The sequence below is a fragment of the Lactuca saligna genome, chromosome 4 (assembly GCF_052625555.1).
Source record: "Lactuca saligna cultivar CGN05327 chromosome 4, ASM5262555v1, whole genome shotgun sequence".
Taxonomy (NCBI): domain Eukaryota; kingdom Viridiplantae; phylum Streptophyta; class Magnoliopsida; order Asterales; family Asteraceae; genus Lactuca; species Lactuca saligna.
The window spans coordinates 337,223,236-337,247,030 of record NC_136420.1 but is presented as its reverse complement, the minus strand read 5'-3'; the positions used below and the strand labels follow the sequence as shown (position 1 = coordinate 337,247,030).

Below are 23,795 nucleotides of genomic sequence, written 5' to 3'. Positions count from 1 at the left end.
CCAAACGCATTTGGATTGAACTCAATCTTAATTTCCTGCCATCTAACAGCTCAAGGGCCTGCCATTGCTTCCAAGTTGTTGTGCAACCAATTGAGAACTCTAAGAATTCATATGCAAAGCCAACTTTAATTGGAATGGGCACAAAATATGTCAACACGATAGGTTATAAACCTCAAGTCGTGTGCTAGTGAAGAACTTCAGGTTTTATTCTTGATTAGTTCTTGAGACTTTCAAGACCTTTAAGACTCCCACTATCCTCTTGACATATATGACTCTCTTGTCAAATATTCAAGAGATAGTGTGGATTCTAATCAAGACAAACACTTAACACAATTGGCCTTAGTTGGTCTTTGTTTTATCCAAAACATCACAACTTACCAATTTCAAATGTACAAGAGTAGAAAACTTTTACTCTTACATTTGACATGTGTTTTAAACCTTCTTTAAGACATGTCACTCAAGTTACAATTTTAGAGTATAACTCTAAGAGTTGTTTTTGGAATGAATTATGAATCATCTTCTTGACTTAACCACTTCAACAATTCATAACTCTTCTTCTTAACTATCATAATCCACTTAGAGGATGAATTGTGATAAGGTCTCTAAATCATTAAGATGATCATATAACATGATACTAAAGTACTCTCCCATCTTTTCAGATTTGAGAAACTTTTATCCTTCTGCTTAATTTGATTCTTCTTATTCGCTCTGTCATACATTGGAACATTTTCCAATGTCTCAAAATTACACTTAAACTTGTAAGTATAACCATATTTACTGAGCTATAGTAAATTATGACGAATAGTCTTATCTATCTTGTGTGGTGGACTTAGCCAGTGCGCAAGAATGTGTACTCGATCCCTTAGTCCTTCACTTGAATCACACATCCATGTGAACAAGTAGTTAGTCTTAGTTTTTCCAATGCTTGAAAGTTCTCAATCATCATACTATACAACTTGCATGATTCCAAGTTTCTATCCAACTGAAACTTGGGTGATGAGAATCTTTCCTTATTTGGTAAATTTAGACATTACCACAAATGAGAGAATCAAATTCACTTTCCAATATTACTATCAGTGGAATCTTATAAGCAACAATTTTCCATAAACGCCATTGTAAAGATACATAAAATAAATAAAATCAAAAATTTTCTTTTATTTTAAAACTTTGCGGAAAAACTTATCCTTACAATCCATATGAAAACTTGTTGTTATCTATTCCTAAGAAATAACTCATAACTCCTAAGAAGTAGCTCAAGAATCCGATCTTCAAACTATGCGATAGAAATCCATCTACGTGATCAGATTTAGCATATTCTTTCTTTAAGTTCCTTCACTTTTCTTTGATTCTTAAAACATCACCATGTGACCCAGTCACATCATGTATCAAGAATCTCAGAATAGAAATTTAGCAGAGTTAGATAGTGGACTTACCTGAAGTAGAGTCAAACTGATTGACTTTACCATCCTTAGGTAAGTTTGGCAGCTTCGTAACCAACGCCCCTTCCTTTGGCAATAGAAACATATGGACCCTTAGGTAATAACACATGGGACTATCTCAGACTTAGCATTTCTCTTTACCATTTGGTCAACCAAGTTGACTATGGCCAATCCCTTTCCATTAGGAAGAGAATGATGTTCTGGATTTCCTATGTCACTATTGTCCCTGTCCATAAAGTTTTGGGAAGTTGATCTCCTAATAAAATTTGCTTTACTAGTATACCAAATCATTTTTGATTTAGCAGCACCAAGAAAATTGATAAGATCATTAAAGGTCTTGTCATAGTCTATTTCATAGGAGTCCCAAAGGAAATCACTATGTGACTTAGAAAGTGATTGAACATCCACTTCCTCTAGACTTTGACACCCAACTCTCCCGACTTGTCAATACGTGACTTCATCTCGAAAATGTGATCACACATAGACCTTGCTTGCCAATAGGGATTGAGTGACCTTAAACTTTTCAAGAACTTGCGGGTCGGGAAGAATAATTGGAGGAGGTGAAAGAAGTAAAGTTCCAAGAGATTTGGGAAGATCATACATGTCTGAACTTAGACATCTTTTGGGAGATATTCAAGATAGTTGATCTAAAGTCCTTAATATGACACCCAATATGAAATATTAAGGCTAGGACCTAACAAACTATTTTATAACTTAGAAGAGGGATGCCGTAATCCAAGCTATAAAATATTTGAAGGTAGGTGAATGACGATTCACCAATTTCCACCAAGATAAACAAAATGTATTATTAGGTTTTAATTGGATTTGAAACTCCTAGATCTTTGGAGATTTATTGAACTTTTCAATGGCATGTTTCAATCTTGAGTGTGCCCTTCAGGTTTTGTGACTGGGATGCCGAGGATCACAAAACAAGGTGTGAAGTAACCATGCAAAATACTTGGTACCCTTAAGTGTTTACCCCTCAATCGATGTGTCGGTTAACCACACACGCTCCATCGATACTATGATAAACATTAAGTTACCCTTTGCATACCTTGTTAAATACGACTTAGTGTGCCGGTTAACAACACACGCTCCACTAACCGACTTAAACAAAGTGAAAAGTGTAATCTCATGGATTAGCACATTATTCACATTTTCCTACGTAACTAAGATTGGGTATTTATAAGAGTTTAGTTACTTAGTATTTATCATTAATACTTTTAATGAAAGGAGAATTCTAGTCCTTGTCCTACCCGTTTGGCTAACGATCCTCCACCGGTCAAGGAAGCGGTAGGTGAAAGTGAACACCCATTAAACTGCCATTTTATAGGCAGTAACCTTATACCCTCCTTATAGACCGGTTTCGTGAATAAGACCTACTAACGGTAAGACTGACTTTACTCTTATACATATATATATATATATATATATATATATATATATATATATATATATATATATATATATATATATATATATATATATATTATTAACTTATAATATTATAAAGTATAAGGGTTGAATTTTAACTTTTAAAAATTTAAGGGCTTAACTTGGAGTTAAAGTATTCATGGGGAAAACTTTACAAATTTCAAAACTTGAGGGCAAGTTTTGAAACTATTCAAAACTCTTGGATTTTCATAACTTATTAGTTTAATTAAAGTTTTAAAAACTTTAATGAAGAGACTCTTAATCATCCATAACTTGAGGACAAGTTATGGAGTCATAAAACAATTTAATGAGGAAAAAGACTCTTCATTTTGTAACCTATGGCAACTTTTATGAGTTTTAAGATTCATAAATGTGACTTTTTTGTTACATAAACACATTTTATGAACTTCTTTTAGATTAATTTGGATTAAAACCAACTATCACATAATTTTTTTTTCATTAATCTAAATTCACTCATAAAACAAGGTAACACAAAAAACTTTTGGTGATCCATAACTTATTCTTAAGTTATGGAATTCTTTAAGACATTAACACCAAATTTTGTAACTTCATAAAAATTTTGAATCATTTTTTTTTCAAAACCTTTTCATATCCATAACTTATGGAGGTTTCAAAAAATAAAACTCTTTAGATCAAACTTTTAAAACTAATAAAATAATCATATTATTTTATCTTTTACTAAATTTGACCTAATTCAACTCATATAGCAAATTATTCAAATTTTACAAATAATTAGTTTTTCACAAGAACAAGTAATTATCTTAAAATTTGACAAACTTCATGTTTTTTTTTTTCCTTTTTTACAACTTTGAAAATAAAATATTTGCATCAATATAACACAAAACAACACATGGCTCTGATACCACTGTTGGGTTTTGAGCATTGTAACACTTCTAAGTGTACATGCAACCCTAAATACCTTGGATCTATGTTTTCTCTATTATACATGCAAATATGATCTTTCCAAGATATTCATCCTAACTAGCATAATAACATTGATTCATATGAATATATCAAGTTAGAATTACATACCTCTTTGATGTAGAATGTTTTCATGAAGCTTAAGTCCCTAGTGCCCCAAGTGTGACACCTCAAATGGTTCACACAACACCAAATACACTTGGAATAACTTGAGAGAACATACACACTTCATGAAATCGACTAGCCCTTTCTATTCACTCATAGTGGCCGATTTTATCAACAATAAGATGCTTATATAGTTAGTGACAATTAGGGTAAACCCTAATTGCCATGGCTTTCCATTTCCTTGGATCCATGGGTTCAAATACACCATCGAGCATCCATGGAGCATCTTATGGATTTTAGCCCATCTTGACAATCCATGAAGCATTAGCCCACTGTACAAGTATGGATGAGTTACACAATCAACCCATATATTTAATTAGTCTTCTTTTGATCACTTAATTAATCCTAGATTAATTCTTGATCAATACTAATTACTTATTAATATATTAGAACTTATAATATATTAACAAACCTTAAGTGTTATTTCTCTCATTATAGTCTATCCAAATGCATGATGCCATGCAACCCAAATAGACCATGTCGGGTCGGGTCAAGTCTCACCAATTATAGTTATGGACTTAGACATTAATCCAACAGGGATCCGATTCACTATCAGGAGCAGGAGACGGAGACCAGGAAGGGCCAACAACACTTGAGCATGTGGTGCAGATGGGTACAGAGGAATTGGATGCCAAGATTCGAGAGATCCTGCATGATGAGGTTGCTGCTATGTTCCGGGCACAACTTCCGGAGATGTTTGGGTCTATTAAGACCGCTATGGTTGAGTATTTTGATGAGCGTTACGCAGCCCTTGCAGAGACGGCTGCTGCAGCAGCCGTATCAGCTGTATCCGCGGCAGGGGGAGGAGCCAGTAGGGGCTTCCAGTACCAGGATTTCGATAATACGAAGCCCCCTACTTTTGATGGGACGCAGGATCCCATTAAGGCTATGAGGTGGATCTCAGTTGTGGATGGATGTTTCTTTACCTGCTCATGTCCTACTAACCAGAAGGTCAGGTGTGCTTTGAACCTGCTAAGGTCCAAGGCCAAGGACTAGTGGAGACTGGCGAACAGGCCATACAATGATGATCAGAGAGCTACTGTTACCTGGGAGCAGTTTAGGGAGATGTTCTGCACCCAATACATTCTTCGGGTCGAGCGGGAACGATTGTCACAAGAGTTTTTGAGTTTGAGGCAGGATGGAGAGTCGGTGACGAAGATCACCCGCATGTTTACAGAGAGGGCAATGTTCTGCCCAGAGTTTGCTTCTGAGCAGGCTCAGATGACCTAATATTTGAGCATGCTCAAGACTGCTATCCGTCAGTTTGTGTCTACCTAGCGATGTGATACTCTGTTAGAGTTGCAGGAGGCCGCTAGACGACGTGAGTTGGAGATTGAGTTGCAGTTGAGAGAGCAGCGGCAGGCCCCAACACAATTACATCCGGCGCCCAAGCAGTCTAAGACCGCTGATTCTAGGACCGGGAGTCAGCAGAGCCGTACTTGTGGAAAGTTTGGCAAGAGTCATTTTGGAGCTTGTCGAGCGGGTAGTGGGTGCCACAAGTGTGGCAAAGAGGGTCACTATGCTAGGGACTGTCGTCATTCCACGCAAATCCGCTTTACTGATTCCGTCTTGAAATCCTACAACATAGAACGTAGTTGTATCCGCCATGTAGCTCCGATCATTTTCTTGTTTGCTCCAATGACATATCTCTATCCATCCGTCTCTCCCTCACATGTTTTAATTGATTGTATAATATTTCATCTTTTTATTGGAGAAATTTGGTGCAAACCCGAGTCTATTCATCTAAAAAATCAATCAAAATTTATTAGGAGATGCTAAAAGTCATCACCGATGAAAGATGAATATAGAAACTCTCTGGTACACAATCGCGATCAATTCCATCTTTTCTTTGAATGTTATTCATGTTGTCAATGTCTTTTGGAAATGTATTGTATCAACTTTCAATACAATATTTCTAAAACATCCCTTGTGACAAAAAAAAAAAAAAAAAAAAAAAAAAAAAACACCTGTCTAACCCATGCAATGCATGGGATCCTACAATTGTTATGATTAAATTTTGTCACGATTTACCTTTGGAGTTTATTTCAAACGAATGTTCGTTATCAAAAATACAATTTTTTTTTTCCAAAGACAAACTCAACAAAGTGGACTATAACGATAGTTTCTTCTTTCATTTTCTTTGGCTTTGCAAGTTGCAACTAGGGATGAGCATCGGAACCGACCCCGCCGAAACAGGCCCGAACTAGGAATCGAACTTGGTGGAAAATAGGAACCGAACCGGACCGCCGGTTCTACCGGAACCTACTGGTTCTTATCGTGTCTTCAATATTGGAACCGCTCTTCGAGAAACAGCAATATACAGTTCCGGTTTATTCCCGTTCTACTGTTTTTGTTAGTTCTACCGATTCTCGATTCCAAAAAACCACAAGAATATCGGCCCGGTTCCGGCCCGATCGGTTCTATCCGGTGCCGGTTCCGGTTCCGGCCGGTTCACTGATCTAAATCATCATCCCTGGTTGCAACCATTGGATTAAATGTAATTTGACTCAGATTTTCAAAGGCATTAAATGAGCCGAAAACTGTTTCCAGCGATTGGTATTTGACAATTTCCATGTCTACTAATAAAAGAGTAATTATTTGGTCATTTGACATTATATTAGACCTCTTAATTAATATGATACCACCTGGCAATCTATTAGTTCTCCATTTTAAATTTATTATACCTCTTAATTAATATGATGTTATTTGTTAATGTATTTATTCTCCATTTTTAATTCTAAATTTTATATTATTGTTTTCATTAATTCACAAATAAAAAATATCTAATATATATTAAAAATTAATTTTATATATTTATTTGAATCAACGATTATAATTCCACATAACTAATAAAAATATCTTGTAATTAATAATTTATTTAAAATAATTAATTAATAATTTTGAGGATTTACTATAAAAGTTTAATAAATTTTATAACCGTGATTTCCACGGGTTATAAACTAGTGCTTAATAATAAAAGAGAACATTTACAATTTTCTTTTATTCTGCCAATTGATGAAGTTTTTAGATTTATATATTTTTGTAATTAAGCCAAAAAAAAAACAACAATTGTATATAATTATGTCTAAATACTGATAAAGTCTCAAAAAGTGGCAATGATTTACAATTCTGAGTTTTTTTTTATCATGGTAAACCGATATTCTATGGGTTTTTATCCCGGTAATTGGTCACCAACCGAACCGAATACAAACATTTTCTAGACAAATGTAATTAGGGTTGTAAACGAACCAAACGAACACGAACAAGGTCTTGTTCATGTTCGTTCGTTTAAGTTATCCAAACAACAAACGAACACAAACGGATAAACGAACGAGATTTTCTTGTTCATGTTCGTTCGTTTAGCAAATTACTTTGTTCATGTTCGTTCATTTATGTTCGTGAACATGCTAAATGAACATAAACGAACAAACATATAAAAAAAAAAAAAAAAAAAAAAAAAAAAAAAAAAAAAACAATTGAACATATATAAATATAAGCGAACATATAATATAGCAATATAATAAAAAATAATTGAATATAGATGAATATAAATAAACTTAAACGAACGTAAACAAACATCATAAACGAATGTTCACGAAAATAAATGAACGAACGAGACCATTGTTCATGTTCGTTCATTTAATTAAACGAACGATATTTTTTGTTCATGTTCGTTCATTTATTAAATAAATGAACATAAACGAACTTCCCGTCGAACAGTTCACGAACGGTTCGCCGAACGTTCAGTTCGTTTACAGCCCTAAATGTAATCATTTTTAAGTTGGTCCAATATTCACTTAGTTAGTCTAGTACAAAATATTAAAAAATATTTAATACAATACAAAATATCAGACAATAGTATATATATATATATATATATATATATATATATATATATATATATATATATATATATATATATATATATATATATATATATATATATATATATATATATATATATACTAAATCAAATATATGAATAAATAATAAAGAAATGATTTTTTTTTTCAAATAATATAAATGTGAAAAAATATAATGGTACAAAAACATGTAACGACACTATATCTCATATGACGATTTTCACTCAATATTTATATTAAAAAATATAGATAGATCAATAATTGAGAGAATATTTATGAAATCAATTAGTTATCTAGGGCAAGTCTCAATGTCTCATCTCCCCACCAACTAAAATGTTCGATTAATGTTTCATATCTATGAGATACAATGAACAGACATATATATATATATATATATATATATATATATATATATATATATATATATATATATATATATATATATATATATATATATATATATATATATATATAGGAGTAGGATCAAATAAGAACACCAAAAAGGTTGAGAACGCGAGAACAAAGTATATTCATTTGTAATTCCATTTATTCATTTGTGGAGAAATGATAAATTTTTACGACTTTAATTTCAATTGAAGAGAAAAAGTATATTCATGTTGATTGTGCGTAAAAAATTATCATTTATCCACAAATGAATACATGAAATCACAACTGAATATACCTGTTCTCGCGTTCTCAACCTTTTAGTTGTTCTCATTTGATCATTTCCATATATATATATATATATATATATATATATATATATATATATATATATATATATATATATATATATATATATATTCATGTTAATTTGATACAATTCTAATTTTGTGAAACCTTGAGATCAAATTTAAAAATAATTTCAAAATGCAAAATAAATGGAAAAATCCAAAAATTCTTTTTTTAAATATTATTTTCGGAACTTGAATTAACTAAAAATAAATATATACAAATCCGGTTTTTTTTTAAAAAATACGTGAAATATTGTAATAGAATATTAGACTGACATATTCTAAAAAATAATTTTAAAATTAAAAATAAATGGAAAATTCTTAGAATTATTTTTTTAAATATTATTTTCGGAACTTGATTTAATTAAAAAAAATTCCGTTTTGTTTGAAAAATACGTGAAATATTCTAATAGAATATTAAACTATACATATTCTAAAAAATAATTTTAAAATGCAAAATAAATGGAAAAATCCAAAAATTCTTTTTTTAAGTATTATTTTCGGAACTTGAATTAACTTAAAAAAATAAAAATAATAAAAAAATGCGTCTCACGGTCTCACAAAATTAGGCCGTCTCACATGAACCCAACAATATATATATATATATATATATATATATATATATATATATATATATATATATATATATATATATATATATATATATATATATATATATATATATATATAGGGGAAGGCTAATGCAAAAATGCAAACTATATGTGAAAATGAAGGAACCAATCACATATTGCCACATCATTATTCATGTTTTCTTCAATTTATTACTTAAATTTATTAATAAAGGGTAAGATAGTAATTAACATAAAATAGTGATTGAATTCGTTCTTCATATAAATAACCGCAAACAAAAACTGACATATTAATATGAAAATAACTTCTTCCGTATGTTTATGATCGACAAAATCATCTCCATTAGAAGCATTGATTGATTTAGTTAGAATATCAAATTGAAGAGATGTCTAGTAAAGAATATGAAGATATTTGTTCTACTTATTTAGTTGATAAAGCAAAGGAATCTTCCCAAAATTTAACTATCGAAAATTCAATATCAACGTTAGATGATGTTCATAAAGGCACGTTTTCATTCTGTATAATTACTATATTTTTTATTCTAATATTAAAAAATTATAAATACCTAACATTACAATACTATGATACACACTCATTACATATATTTTTACGATTATACTGAAAATTAATTTCAACCTTCAAACTGATGTTCATGATCCGAAGAAAAAAACAAGTTAATCGTATGATTAATTAGATTTCATTTACTAAATATTTACATATAAATACTTATTTCAATAATCTTTCTGAATATTGGACAGGAAGTAATGAATCAGAACACTCATTCAATGTTTTAACTATTGAACCTTCAAAATCAACATTCAACAATGGTGATAAAGGCAAGTTTAATAAATAATAAGATGAATATTTCTGATGTTATTATTCAATAATTAAATTTAAATAGATTACTAAATTCTATAGAACAATTACTAACAATTTTAAAATAAACAAACTGACTCTGAAGTTCAACTTTCAAAAGAAACTACAAGTGCAGCAGCAACAAAAAAGGATAAAGGCATGTTTACCTAATTCATATTAAATACATAATTATGAACATATTTAATATATTTCAATATTGAGCTTTTTGAATATTTGATAGGAACATCTTATATAAATCAAGATGATTTGTACATTCCACATGTTGCTGCAGATATCATTACTAAAAAAGGACAAATTGTGTCAAGTTTAAATGAAGGAATTGAAATGTACAGAAATTATGCAAAAGCAGCTGGTTTTGGAATTAGATTAGGAACAACAACCAAATACGGGGATCTAAGTCTAAGGAAAAAACAAGTAAGATGCAACAGATATGGAAATCCAAAAAAAAACCATCGATACTCTTACATCCAAACGACTGAAAAAACAGGAAAGAAAATCATATTCTAAGGTCACAGGATGTATGGCAATGATTGGTTTTGACAGAAATGCTGCAACAAATATAATCACTGTATATGCATTTGAAGACACACATAACCATCCACTTACTGAATTTAATGAAGAAAACATCTGCTCTCCAAATCATCATCTTAGTATTTTTGATCAAGAACTAATTGTTAAAGCTTCAACTATCAACATTGGTGCCACAAAAGCACACAAGTTAAGAGCATCATTAAAGGGAGGATATGATAATTTGCCAGCAACAAAGAATGATTTCAAAAACTTTTGGAGAGATTATACAAATATTGTTGGACCAAATGATGCTCAATGTGTTGTAGACCAGTTGATAATTCGCAGAGATAATTATCAAAATTTCAATTTTCAATATAAGTTGGATGATGATGTGCTAAATGCTATGTTTTGGGTTGATGAAACAGGAAGAGAAAACTACAATAAGTTTTCTGATGTTATATCAATGGATGCTACTTATAGAACAAACAGGTAAAATTTATATTTATTAAATAATATTACATAATAAGGGATACATTTTACAAATATTTTCAGGTACAATATGATATTTGTTTCTTTCACTGCAATAAACAATCATGACAAGACAATCAACGTTGGAGCAGGACTAATATCAGATGAAACAATTGAATCATACTCTTGGTTATTAGAAGCTTTTTTGTCATCACATAAGAAGAAACCAACAATGATTCTATTAGACATGGATGCAGCATTATCTTGTTCAATAGCAAAGGTGTTTGAAAGATGTACTCACAGATTATGTATGTGGCACATAATGTCAAAAATGCCATCAAAGGTAATAAAAAATTTAATTTAGTGAATTACATATAGCTTATGAAAATATACTAATAAAATTTAACATGACAGATTGAAGCTGACTTAGTTTCAAATACAGATTTCAAGAAACGCATAAATCAACTAGTTTGGAATATGAATATTAAACCATCAGAATTTGAGAACAAATGGGATTTGATGTTGAATGAGTTTCATTTGAAGGAAAATAAATGGTTGGCTGATATGTTCAACAAGAGAGATAAATGGATTCCATCATATTTCAGAGATATACCAACGTGTGGACTTATGAAGACTACATCTTGATCTGAAAGTTCTAATTCATTTTTCAATGTTTTCTCAAGTCCAACCAACTTACTTGTTAATTTTATGTTCAACTTTGACACTGCACTTTCAAAGCAGTGTCATGAACAAAAAAGATTAGACATTGCATCAAGAGATACTTCTCCACAACTGCTATTTCCAAATGAAAATTTGAAAATAGAAAAGCATGCATCATTGGTATACACTCGAGAAGCATTCATAAAAGTGCAAAAACAAATAAAAAAGGCATTCTATCAGTGTTTTCAATAAAAATTCGGTTTTGATTGATGGTCGTCAACAATGCACAATTGTATACAAAGAACTAAAATCAGGCAAGCGACCAGAATTTAAGGTATTCAATTATGCTACTTCATTATTATTTTAATTTAACATTATTTAGAATTTATAAATATATTTTTGAAATAAAATTTTATTATTACTTCTCAGGTTTCTTTTGATGCAAAAGATGAAACAATTGAATGTGAATGTTTGCATTTCACATTTTTTGGAATCCTTTGTAGTCATGCTTTCAGAATTCGTATAGATTATGACATTACCATGATACCTGAAAAATACATTCTGGAAAGATAGAGAAAGAACATAGTGGATATTGGTTTTCAAAAGATAAACAAAAAATGGAGACTGTGCAGTACAGAAATTTCAAATCTCTTGCAGGATGCAACTTCTTTTTTTGAGAAATGCGTTGAATCGGTTATTCATGACAAAGAAAAACTACAAGAATTGGTGAACTCTCTTCAACAATTAAGTGAAACATGTGGAAAGGGTGTTTCTACAAGATCAAGTTCAATTCCAATAAAAGATGTGATTGAAAATATCATCGGAGTTCCAATTTCAAGTGATGTGAAAATCAAAGTACCAAGTGAGATAAAAACAAAAGGAAGTGGAAAGAGGAGTCGAATCAAAAGTGTTGCAGAAAAAGCAATAGCAAAAGCACTTAAACCAAAACGCAAATGCAAAGGATGCAACCAATTCGTCAACCATGATATAAGAAATTGCCCAATAAATCCTTCAAATGTGCTTAGGCCTTTCAAAAAACATCAGTAACTTATATATGAATTTTAGATTTGTTTGTTGTTAAGCTTCTCTGTATTAAAACTATTACTATTAGTCGCATTAAACAATTTGAATTTTTAATTACGTACCTATTCTTTTTCCTTCAACATCTTCTTTGCAACTCTTTTGACCATGTCTTTTGACAAATGTACAATTCCTAAAATCATGTTGAACCAACGTATTTTAAAAATTACACAATCTCATTTGTTTTTTATACATCTTATGTTGATGAAAAATATACATTATATTGCAATATATATTTTTATTTATAACTTACACACACACACACACACACACATATATATATATATATATATATATATATATATATATATATATATATATATATATATGCCACTAATCTTCCGAAATATATGTTAAAACTATTTCAAATCATCAACTAAAAATTCAGAAACATATTAATTAAAAATATTAACTCTAATGAGATTGAAAAATATAATATTAGATATTACACATGTATATATACACAACTAATCTTTAAAAAATATATATATACTATATTACCTAATAAAATGTTTCATTTATTGCTTAAATCTCTTCAAAATTAACAATTACAAAAAATATTAAAAATAATAAATAGAGAAGTCAAATTAACTTAAATACAATAAATACATACAACCCTTTCACATACAAACCTTTTCATCTAATAGTGATTTTATATTATACATATGTACATACACGCAACAAATCTTCAGAATATATAATACTATATAACCTAATAAAATCTTTCATTTATTACTTAAATCTATTCATAAATGGAGAAGTCAAAACAACTTATTTACAATAAATACAAACCATTCTTTCACATAAAAACCTTTTCATCTAATACTAACTTCATAATTTATATTTAAAAAAAATTTAAAGAAAAAAATAATAATATAAAAAACAAACGATTACGTGTGAAATAAAAACAACTACTCTAATACACATGGTTCTTTCCTATTGGTTCTTACCATTTTCACATCTTACTCTCATTTGTACACGAACCCACTTCTATATATATATATATATATATATATATATATATATATATATATATATATATATATATATATATATATATATATATATATATATATATATATATATATATATATATAGGTTTAGCTTCATTTGAGACCATTCTAATTTTTTGAGACTGTAAGACAAAATCTAAAAATAATTTTAAAATGCAAAATAAATGGAAAATTCAAAAAATTATTTTTTTAAATATTATTTTCGGAACTTAAATTAACTAAAAATTTTTTTAAAAAATCCCGTTTTTTTAAAAAATACGTGAAATATTCTAAATAAAATATTACATTGATATATTCTAAAAAAATAATTTTAAAATGCAAAATAAATGAAAAAATCTAAAAATTCTTTTTTTTTAAATATTATTTTCGAAACTTGAATTAACTAAAAAAAATAAAAATAATAAAAAAAAATTCTATTTTTTTTTTAAAATACGTGAAATATTCTAAATAGAATATTACACTGTACATATTCTAAAAATAATTTTAAAATGCAAAATAAAAGGAAAAATCAAAAAAAAAATTAAATATTATTTTCGGAACTTGAGTTAACTAAAAAAATTAAAAATAAAAAATAAATAAATAAAAAAATAAAAAAATGCGTCTCACGGTCTCACAAAATTAGACCGTCTCACATGAACCTAACCTTATATATATATATATATATATATATATATATATATATATATATAGATATATATATATATATATATATATATATATATATATATATATTAATCAAGCATTGCAAAATAACAAACACTTTTTAAACTTCATTTTTCTATTTCTATTACTTATGTGATTTTCATATGCCTATCAATATCATGATTGCACATAATAACATTTTCAGTTATATGATACTATAACTTTGATATTGATCCATGATATTTGTGTTTACAATTCATATTTAATGCTCACAACCTTTTTCAATATATTATTTGTACGTATATTTGTGTTTAGAAGAAGTATAGTTCATGGCTATGACAATTCATATTTAATGCTCACAACCTTTTTCAATATATTATTTGTACGTATAATTTTTTAATCATACTGAACACGTATAATTTTTTAATCATATTGAACACAACCAAGGCTATAACTAGGTTTATTTTGGTAATAACTAGTTTTATAAAATCACTACGTTATAACCTGTGGAAACCACGGTAAGTCTATTTAAAATTTTTATATAGATAAAAAATAATAAATATAAAAAAGCCTAAAATATTATTGATTGTAAGTAATTATGAATTAATTTGTTAAGAAAAATAAAGATAATAATGTTATTAGGATATGATTATGTATTTTTAAATTTTAAATTGAATTTAATTTGTTACTAAAAAAATGAAATAATAAAAATCATAAAAAAATATCATATGTCAAAAAGATATTTTAACAAACTAACACGTGTCACTTTAGGATTTATTAGTTATTAGAAGAGGTAGATTATTTTGATAATAGCCTCAACATTCCATTTATTCACAAAATTATAACATGGATAAAAATTCCAACAGACCAATTTCAACCCGATATAATAAATTCAGCTTAACCCAAACTTCTATGAACATTTATCCAATAAATCCGACCACATAATTTTTAAGATTAACAAGTTAGAGTTATATAAACCCATTACATGTCAAACCCCATATTATGACAAGTCTTTTTCCAACATATTCTTTATGGTTTTTTCCATGAAACTACTTGTTTATTCACTTAAAGAACCACGGTAAGTATAATTAAAATTTTTGTATAGATAAAAAATAATAATTATAAAAAATTCTAAAATATTATCGATTGTAAGTAATTATGAATTAATTTGTTAAGAAAAATAAACATAATAATATTATTGGGATATGATTGTGTATTTTCAAATTTTGAATTGAATTTAATTTGTTACAAAAAAAATAAAATAATAAAAATCATTGAAAAATATAATGTGTTAAAAAGATATTTTAAAAAAACTGATACGTATCATTTTAGGATTTATTAGTTATTAGAAGACATAGATTATTTTGATAATTCTATTTATTCACAAAATTATAACATGGATAAAAATGTAAAAGACCAATCTCAACTCATCATAGTAAATTCAGCTAAACCCAAACCCGTTTGAACGTTTATCCAATAAGTCCGACCATATAGTTTTTAAGATTAACAAGTTGGAGTTAAATAAACCCACTACATGTCAAACCCCATATTATGACAAGTCTTTTTCCAACATATTCTTTTATGGTTTTTCCGATGAAACTACTTGTTTATTCAATTAAAGAACACACGAACTTATTTATCCAGGGTTCGCTTTCATGCCTGTCCACTTCCTGTTCAATATTGTTTACTTCAGTTTTATATACAATAACTCATACATCACATCACATCAGTCAAAACGTACAATAAATCAAAAATCAACCGGTTTTCTCCACTTAAAAACCATTTTTCGGCTCCAAATCACGACATATTTGACTCAAAAACGTCTAAATAGTTCATTCGTGTGCAAGTTCTATCAAGAAGGCCGAAAGAAACAACATGATAATCGACACAAAAGCCTAACAATTAATTAAAACACAAATATAGTAGTGGCAAAATGGCATCTTTAACTGTATGAAGAGTTCCTCTACGAAGACAAAACTGGCCAGCTCTTAAGGGGCCAAGAGAATCCCCATCAACCCTAATCTTTTTATTAAATTAAATCTCCATGATTTCCAATCGAAAAATGAAGATTATTTAAAGGGAGACTTTATATTTTGGATGTAAAATGGGTGTTTTGATTTGTCAACACAAAGAACCCACGTCTACAATGATTAAACAAGTAAAGAGTGGGTGACCATTTATTTGTAGGGTTTTCGTTAAGGTATCGTACACATATTCATCATCGTCAACTCGTTTTCAAATAGGTTTTTAATATTCGAAAATTATCTGTCGTAGGAATCTTTGCTTGGTTTTTAAGAGGGTTTGCTCGGTTTTTGTGGGTTCGGGAAGAACAGGAGAAAGAACAGAAACAAGACTAAGAAGGTTTCTGGGAATTTGATTTACGGGAACATATGGGGAGACAGCCTTGTTGTGATCGAGCGGGGTTGAAGAGAGGTCCATGGACTATGGAAGAAGATCGAAGACTTATGAATTTTATCATCAACAATGGCATCCAATGTTGGCGAATGGTTCCTAAGCTTTCAGGTTTTTTCTCGGTTTCCTTGTTAATTAATATACTTTGTTCTTCGTTGCAAAAAGACCACTGATTTTGTAGAAAAGTCTAAGGATAAACATTGTCTTTTACAAGAATGATGCCATTTGTTGTATGGAAATTGGATTCTAAATAATATTTCGAATTTTCCCTTTCCGTGAAGGTTTGCTAAGATGTGGGAAGAGTTGTAGGTTGAGATGGATTAATTATCTAAGGCCTGATCTCAAAAGAGGGACACTATCAGAAGCGGAAGAGGATCAGATTATTGAACTTCATGCTCGTCTTGGAAATAGGTATTTACATTTTTATTTTTGTTTCTATAATATAATCAAGTTATGTGTATACATATGTATGTATTGATGCATCGTATATGTGTATATATGCCTGCATGTTTTACATATTATAATCAAATATCGATCAATTAATGAATATACATGGCCATATTTTAGGTGGTCAAAGATTGCCTCGCATTTTCCAGGGCGTACGGATAATGAAATCAAGAATCACTGGAATACTCGAATCAAGAAAAAGTTAAAGCTTCTTGGAGTAGACCCGAACACCCACAAACAAATTGATGAGGAGAAAAAACAAGATATGGGACCCAAGAATGAGCAATGTAACACTATCTATGATGTCACATCGAATAATGGAAATACACAAGTGGGTCATAAGAAGATAGATGAACATAGACTCCACAATGACATAAACTCCCAGAATCATCATGACATGGTTTTCAAGAACTTTGATATGGATTTAAGTAAAACTATGAATCAGGAAGAATCAACGTCAAAATCATTTAGCTATTCTCATTCGTATTCTTATGAGGATTCAGTGAACCCTAATCTTTATATTGGAGAATCCCCTTTCGTAGAAGGAGATTATTCTTTACAACAATGGGCTGATGGCGTAGATCCATCGTTGTTATGGGATTACTTCAGTCAACAAGAAGATACATTTTTCCTTTTAGGAAACACTTAGTGGTAAATGGTATATCTATTTGTTCATTATATTAATGTTGTTAGTAGCTAGGTCATTAATTAAGAAAAAAAATGAAAAAGAAAGAAGACCGAGCTTAATTATGTTATCAACTCTTGATATTCGAATTTTGTATTACAAAAAAGAATGTATTTCTCTTATGTTTTTTGTTTCTCTCCCTTGCAATCCACCTACTAACCGATAAAGAATGTAATTCTCTAATATTGATTCTCTTATGTTTTTGGTTTCTTTCCCTAACAATCAACCGTCTAACGATTATGCATAACATGGGCAGCAATTTAAGTGGAGATGCATGTATATGCCATATACATACATTCTTGTTAGATGGTTGAGCTATCATCTAAGTACAATCATATAAAATGGTTGTTTGAACGAAACCAACGACATAAGTGTTGAGTTGTAGAGTTGGATATATTATTTGCTCATAGAATGGAACGGCTTAGCAAATGTATACTAAACTAGTTTATAACTTGTGAGAACTATATTTATAAAATTTATTAAATTTTATATTAAAAAATTAAAAATATTAATCAATTATTTTAAATAAATTATTACTTAAGAGATATTTTTTAGTTATATAAAATTATAATTGTTGATTTAAATAAATACATGAAGTTATATCATCTTATAATCTATATTAATTTTACTTTATTTTTTAATCTAATGTTATTAATTTAATATAATTAGAATGTGAAAATTTAAAATTTGAAATTCAAAATGGAGGATCAATTATTAATTGAATATAATTGGAGTGGAAAATTTTAAAATTTAAAATGGATAACTAATAGGTTGATAAGTGGCAAGTGGTTGTTATGCTACTTAAAGTTGGAGGGAGTCGCACTCCCCCATGCAGTGATATGTAGGTGTCACCTCATCCATTACCATAAAAGTGTGGTTTCATATATACCACATCCAAAGAGTGGTGTCACACTTGGGTATTTTTTTTAATAAATAAAAGGGACAAATCAGAGGAAGAGAAGAAAATGAACCAATCACATTGCTAGAAGATTGTTTGAAAGAATGTTCCATTGGAAGGATGCAGGACACTCTCTATCGCACCCAGGGGATGGTCTTTATGCTTATGTAGCAAAGAGAGTGCGGTCCAGACCACACCCACTCCGTCTCCCTATGGTCTAAAAAACATTTAATGTACGGTTTTTAGTTAGAATCCAAACTTAAAGACCCGTGGTGCCAGTTGAGGTCCGGAGTTTTTAACAAAAATAAAAGCCTTTTCGATTCCCTCTTATAAAAATATGGCCATTTTGTATCCTTTTATAAAAATAGGGTGAAAGTAATGGTCCCCACCAAAAAACAAACATATCTTATTATTGTAAGTTTTCATTTTAAACTTACACTTTCAGTCCCTCAAAATATATGTTATTTTTTATTTATAACTTGAGTAAATTACACAAATGGTCCCTATGATTTGTGGTAATTTGCATTTTTGGTCCTTCATTTTTTTTTTTAATTCGGAAGGTCCTTACTATTTCTTTTTGTTATGCGTTTGGTCCCAACTATATGTTTTTGTTACGCGTTTGGTCCCTATCTTACTTAAAAAAAACTATTATTTAAATAGGAAAAAATTGTAGGGTATGTAAGATAAGGTGAGAGGATAGGTTTGGTGGTGTGTTTATTTAAATAAATTAAAATTATCGAGGACAAAATAGTCTTTTTAGGTAAGATATGGACCAAACGCGTAACAAAAACAAACAATAAGAACCTTTCGAGTTAAAAAGATAAGTTAGGGACAAAATATGCAAATTGCCATAAACCACAGGGACCATTCATGTAATTTACTCTTATAACTTTAATATATCAATATTTTTACACCTATTTAAATTCTACTTAAAAATTTATTATATATATATATATATATATATATATATATATATATATATATTAACTCTAACAAATTATATATTTATAAAAGGATCTTGAATACGTTTTAATTAATACAAATAATATTAAATATATTATAATGTTACAAACTAACACGAACATAAAACACAAATTAAACATGAAATTACATGAAAATCCAAATAGAAAATTACAAGATCGATAAAATATTACATAGTTCACATACAAGATCAATAAAATATTACATAGTTCACATTGCATTAAATTTTGGTTGAGAATTTGAAATTTTTCATATGTTATGACCAGGTTGATGACATAGACCACATCGACGAGGTTCATCAGGATGACGAACGTCCATCTCGTTGCGAAATCGATTTTCATGTCTTCAACCTTGGCCACTAGAATTTTTTGAGTGATATGCTTCAATAGCTCAATCCGACTCCAACTAATAATCAACATGAGGAAGTGGTGTAAAAGCATTATCATATTTTTTTATACATCTTCGTATAGTAAACAAGATTCACAATGGAAAGAAGGTTATTTCCTCTGTGGCAGCAAACTACCAGAGCATTAGAACATGGAAATCTTTTCATCTGCAACTTACCACATATGAACGTACCTTTCCAGTCCTCTATATTTCTCATTGCACGAATTATTTCTTGATGTCTATCTAAAATAACATACAATTGTCTATCTTGAGCAACAAAATGTCTAAACCGATAAGAAAAACCAAGACCAACCATGTGAAGTCTCCTCGTCAACAATGGCATAATCAACTGGTAGTATATTATTGTTGGCGTCCTGTGTAACAACAATGAGCATTTTTCTTTGGTATAAACCCCTCAAACAACAAACATCGACATAAATAACATGTCGACATAGACGAAATGCATTAATAGCATGTCCAAAAGCCCAAAAAATATACTTCAATGTTGCCACACTTGATGAGCTATTTTGATTTCAACCCAAATTTGACCATAATAATTTTCATCATTTTTGGCCAAATAGTACATTACTTCTAAACCTGAATCACTAATGATCGGTCAAATATTACATCTACCACCAAATTGGTAACATAGTGAGATATCAACTTATAGGCTGTTCTCTCAACTCTAATATGTGCATAAATCAAATCTTTAAGGCATAGCTCATTTTTTATCTAAGAATATTTGAAGTAGTCATGGTTGATTCAGCACCATTTATGTGTAAGATCTTAATCCTTGGAGGTATCTAAATTTAGTATATTTTGGATTTTAGGTGGTGTCACGTCATGGTGGAGGCACCCCATGACGTGGTAATGGTCGATGTACCGCGGGTTTTAAATGACCGCCACGACGTGGTCATTGTTTTAATGAGAAACCCTATTTTTCTGGGTTTGCGTCCTATTTAAATTAATGATGAGGCTAGGGTTTGCTCATCCTCAACCTCGATCACCCCCCCCCCCCCCAAACCCTAAAGAAAAACCATATCATTTTTCCTCCATTATTGAGCAAGTTTGGTGTTCTTGAAGATAAAGAAGGAAGAAGGCGGGCATAGGAAGCATAGATAAAGCAAGCAAGTCCCCATTTCTCACCTTAGCATTCTTCTGTACCTTTGTAAGTGTCTAAGACTCAATTTTTAGCAAGCTGGGTTGTTAGACCTTAAGGTTTGCCCCATAAACTTCTTGTTCTTGCTTGTTGGGATGATGAGATCTCATAAAGTTTGCAACTTTATGAATCTTTTGGTCATTATTTGTGCCTTGGGTCTAGATTTTGGTTGGTTTTTCAAGTCATGTATGAGATTTAGGTCATATACTCTCATTTTGACATAATATGGGTTCAATACATGCATTAGACATGTATGTTTACAAAACACCAATTTTTAGGGTAGTTTGAGCACTAGAATCACTTCTAGAAAGGATGGACTTCGGACTTTATGGAATAAGTGCTTATTGGATAAGTCTTCGCATCATTAAGCCATTTGGGACTTAGAGAATCGGAGTTTTGGACCTTTTGAGTGGTCCTAATGGATAAAGTCGGAACTTTATCCTTTTCGACCATATTCTGGACGAGATCTGATCTTTGGAGCTCTTTGAATCGAAGAAAACAACTTAATGCATTAAGTTGTTTGGAATCGCAGCTACCACGGCATGGGCATAGGTCACCACGGCACGACGATTGGGAATTTCCCCAAATGGTTGGTTGAACGTGGGCCACGACGTTAAGGATGAGCATTTGGACCTGTGGACCAGACCAAATGGTTTTTTTGGACCCCCAGGCTGATTCTTGGTTTTAGGATTTGACAAAAACCGGTCCGGCCAGTTCCGGGTAAAAACCGGTTTTGGACCGGCTTATTTTTTTTTTAAAAAAAAATGTATTTTTTGAAATTCTTTAAACAATCATATCTCATTCGTTTTAAGTCAGATTGATATGCGGATTTTTCCAACGTGTAATTTAGAGTTTGTAGATGATTTTAGACTATAATTTTGCTGTTTTTGGTGTTATATTCGACGAGTCACAATCCTTCAAAGATGGGATATCAAAGCTGAAAGATTTCAGTTTTTCAGTAAAAATTTAAACTTTTGTATTTGGTTAAATTCTTTAAACAAACATATCTCATTCATTTTAATTCGGATTGACATATGGTTTTTTTCAACGTGTAATTTATACTTTATAGATAATTTTATACTATAATTTTGTCTTTTTGATGTTATATCCGATGAGTTACAATCCTTCAAAGATAAGATATTAAAGTTGAAATATTTTATTTTTTCAGCAAAAAAAATTAAACTTTTGTACTCTATAAAACTCTTTAAACAAGAATATCACATTCGGTTTAAGTCGGATTGGCATGCGATCTTTTCCGACATGTAATTTATAATTTGTAGATGATTTTTGCTTCTAATTGAGCCTTTAGGGGTTTCTGTCCTTTCATGAGTTGATAACCTTTGTATTTTAGGTCCTCGACTTCCCTACATAATGATACTATTTCCTCACGAAGAATTTTAACATAATCAATGCATGCTTGAGAACAAGAAGATAAACTTACCTCATTTTTCTTGGATTCTGAGGTAGAAGATACCATTAGTGCAAACTAAAATTCCAACATCTTTTCTTCTGGATCAACCTCAACATTCTTCACAGGAACATCATCATTGATTTGGGCTAAGTGAGCATTTTCAGGTCCTGAAATATTCAGGGCCTGAATCTGGTCCTCCTAGTCAAAAGACTGAGCAACCATTGCAGTCTCACTGTTGACAGCAGCACCTCCACGATTATTTCCCACGGTAACCATCGTTCTATCATTGTTCATCCTTTTATCTAGTTTCGGGCACTCACGAGCAAAATGACCTGGCTCGTGACAATTGAAGCAGCACAGTTTTCCTTTGTTAAACCCTACCTTCTTGCCAGAATTCATTCCCTAGTTGTTCTTTCCCGTCTTCTTTGCAAATTGCTTCACCCTGAACACTACCATAGCTATCTGCCACGTAATATCCGTCTCTTCTACATCTTCTGGATGAATTTGATCTAGGTCAGCAAATAAGAGTTGAGGTGGGAGCTCTCCAGCTACAAAGGCATTAAAACAGTTGACAAGTCTAGTGGCAAGAGCAAGATTTTCATCACTTTCCTTGGAGTTTGAAGAAGAAGCCACAACTGGTACATTGAGGGAGGAAACAAGTTGTGGAGCAACAAACAACTGACTTTGTGAGTAAGGCATGAATGATGCAACAGTAAAAGATGTTGTTGATAGAGTAACAAAAGTTTGATTCTGAGGTTGTTGAGCAGCAAACGCTTGACCCGGAGAGGAGATGAGTGATGAAAGAGCATTTTTTGAAGAAATCCAAGATTTGCAGTCGAGTATGAATTCACATGGTTAATCTCTCGCTGCTTATCATCAAGATCACAGGCTTTGATAATCGCCATTGTTTCAGCAAGACTAAGATGATTTAGATCTTTTGTCTTCTTGATGACAGCCACGTTCATATCCCAAGACTTCAGAAGTGCATTAAGTAGCTT

At 30.4% G+C, this 23,795-nt stretch overlaps 2 protein-coding genes across 2 annotated transcripts; both read left to right on the top strand.

Moving 5' to 3' along the window:
• Positions 1–9,553: 9,553 nt before the first annotated feature.
• On the top strand, positions 9,554–12,729 carry LOC145040985 (protein FAR1-RELATED SEQUENCE 5-like). Its single transcript, XM_078988862.1, has 10 exons — positions 9,554–9,671; positions 9,927–10,004; positions 10,130–10,180; positions 10,265–10,458; positions 10,532–11,043; positions 11,107–11,365; positions 11,437–11,576; positions 11,923–12,016; positions 12,112–12,202; positions 12,320–12,729. Exons 1-10 carry the CDS (start codon positions 9,554–9,556, stop codon positions 12,727–12,729), a joined length of 1,947 nt encoding a protein of 648 aa, XP_078844988.1.
• A 3,778-nt stretch (positions 12,730–16,507) lies between these two features.
• LOC145040259 (myb-related protein 315-like) lies at positions 16,508–18,026 on the top strand. The gene is made up of 4 exons (XM_078988212.1): positions 16,508–16,617; positions 16,692–16,940; positions 17,111–17,240; positions 17,397–18,026. Exons 2-4 carry the CDS (start codon positions 16,808–16,810, stop codon positions 17,923–17,925), a joined length of 792 nt encoding a protein of 263 aa, XP_078844338.1. The 5' UTR covers positions 16,508–16,617; positions 16,692–16,807; the 3' UTR covers positions 17,926–18,026.
• The last annotated feature ends 5,769 nt before the right edge of the window (positions 18,027–23,795 follow it).

Coding starts and splice junctions, on each gene's coding strand:
- LOC145040985 (XM_078988862.1), top strand. CDS start 9,554: ATGTCTAGTAAAGAATATGAAGATATTTGTTCTACTTATTTAGTTGAT. Junction 12,017..12,111: donor GCAAGCGACCAGAATTTAAG/GTATTCAATTAT, acceptor ATTACTTCTCAG/GTTTCTTTTGATGCAAAAGA. Junction 12,203..12,319: donor TAGTCATGCTTTCAGAATTC/GTATAGATTATG, acceptor TGTGCAGTACAG/AAATTTCAAATCTCTTGCAG.
- LOC145040259 (XM_078988212.1), top strand. CDS start 16,808: ATGGGGAGACAGCCTTGTTGTGATCGAGCGGGGTTGAAGAGAGGTCCA. Junction 16,941..17,110: donor AATGGTTCCTAAGCTTTCAG/GTTTTTTCTCGG, acceptor CTTTCCGTGAAG/GTTTGCTAAGATGTGGGAAG. Junction 17,241..17,396: donor CATGCTCGTCTTGGAAATAG/GTATTTACATTT, acceptor GCCATATTTTAG/GTGGTCAAAGATTGCCTCGC.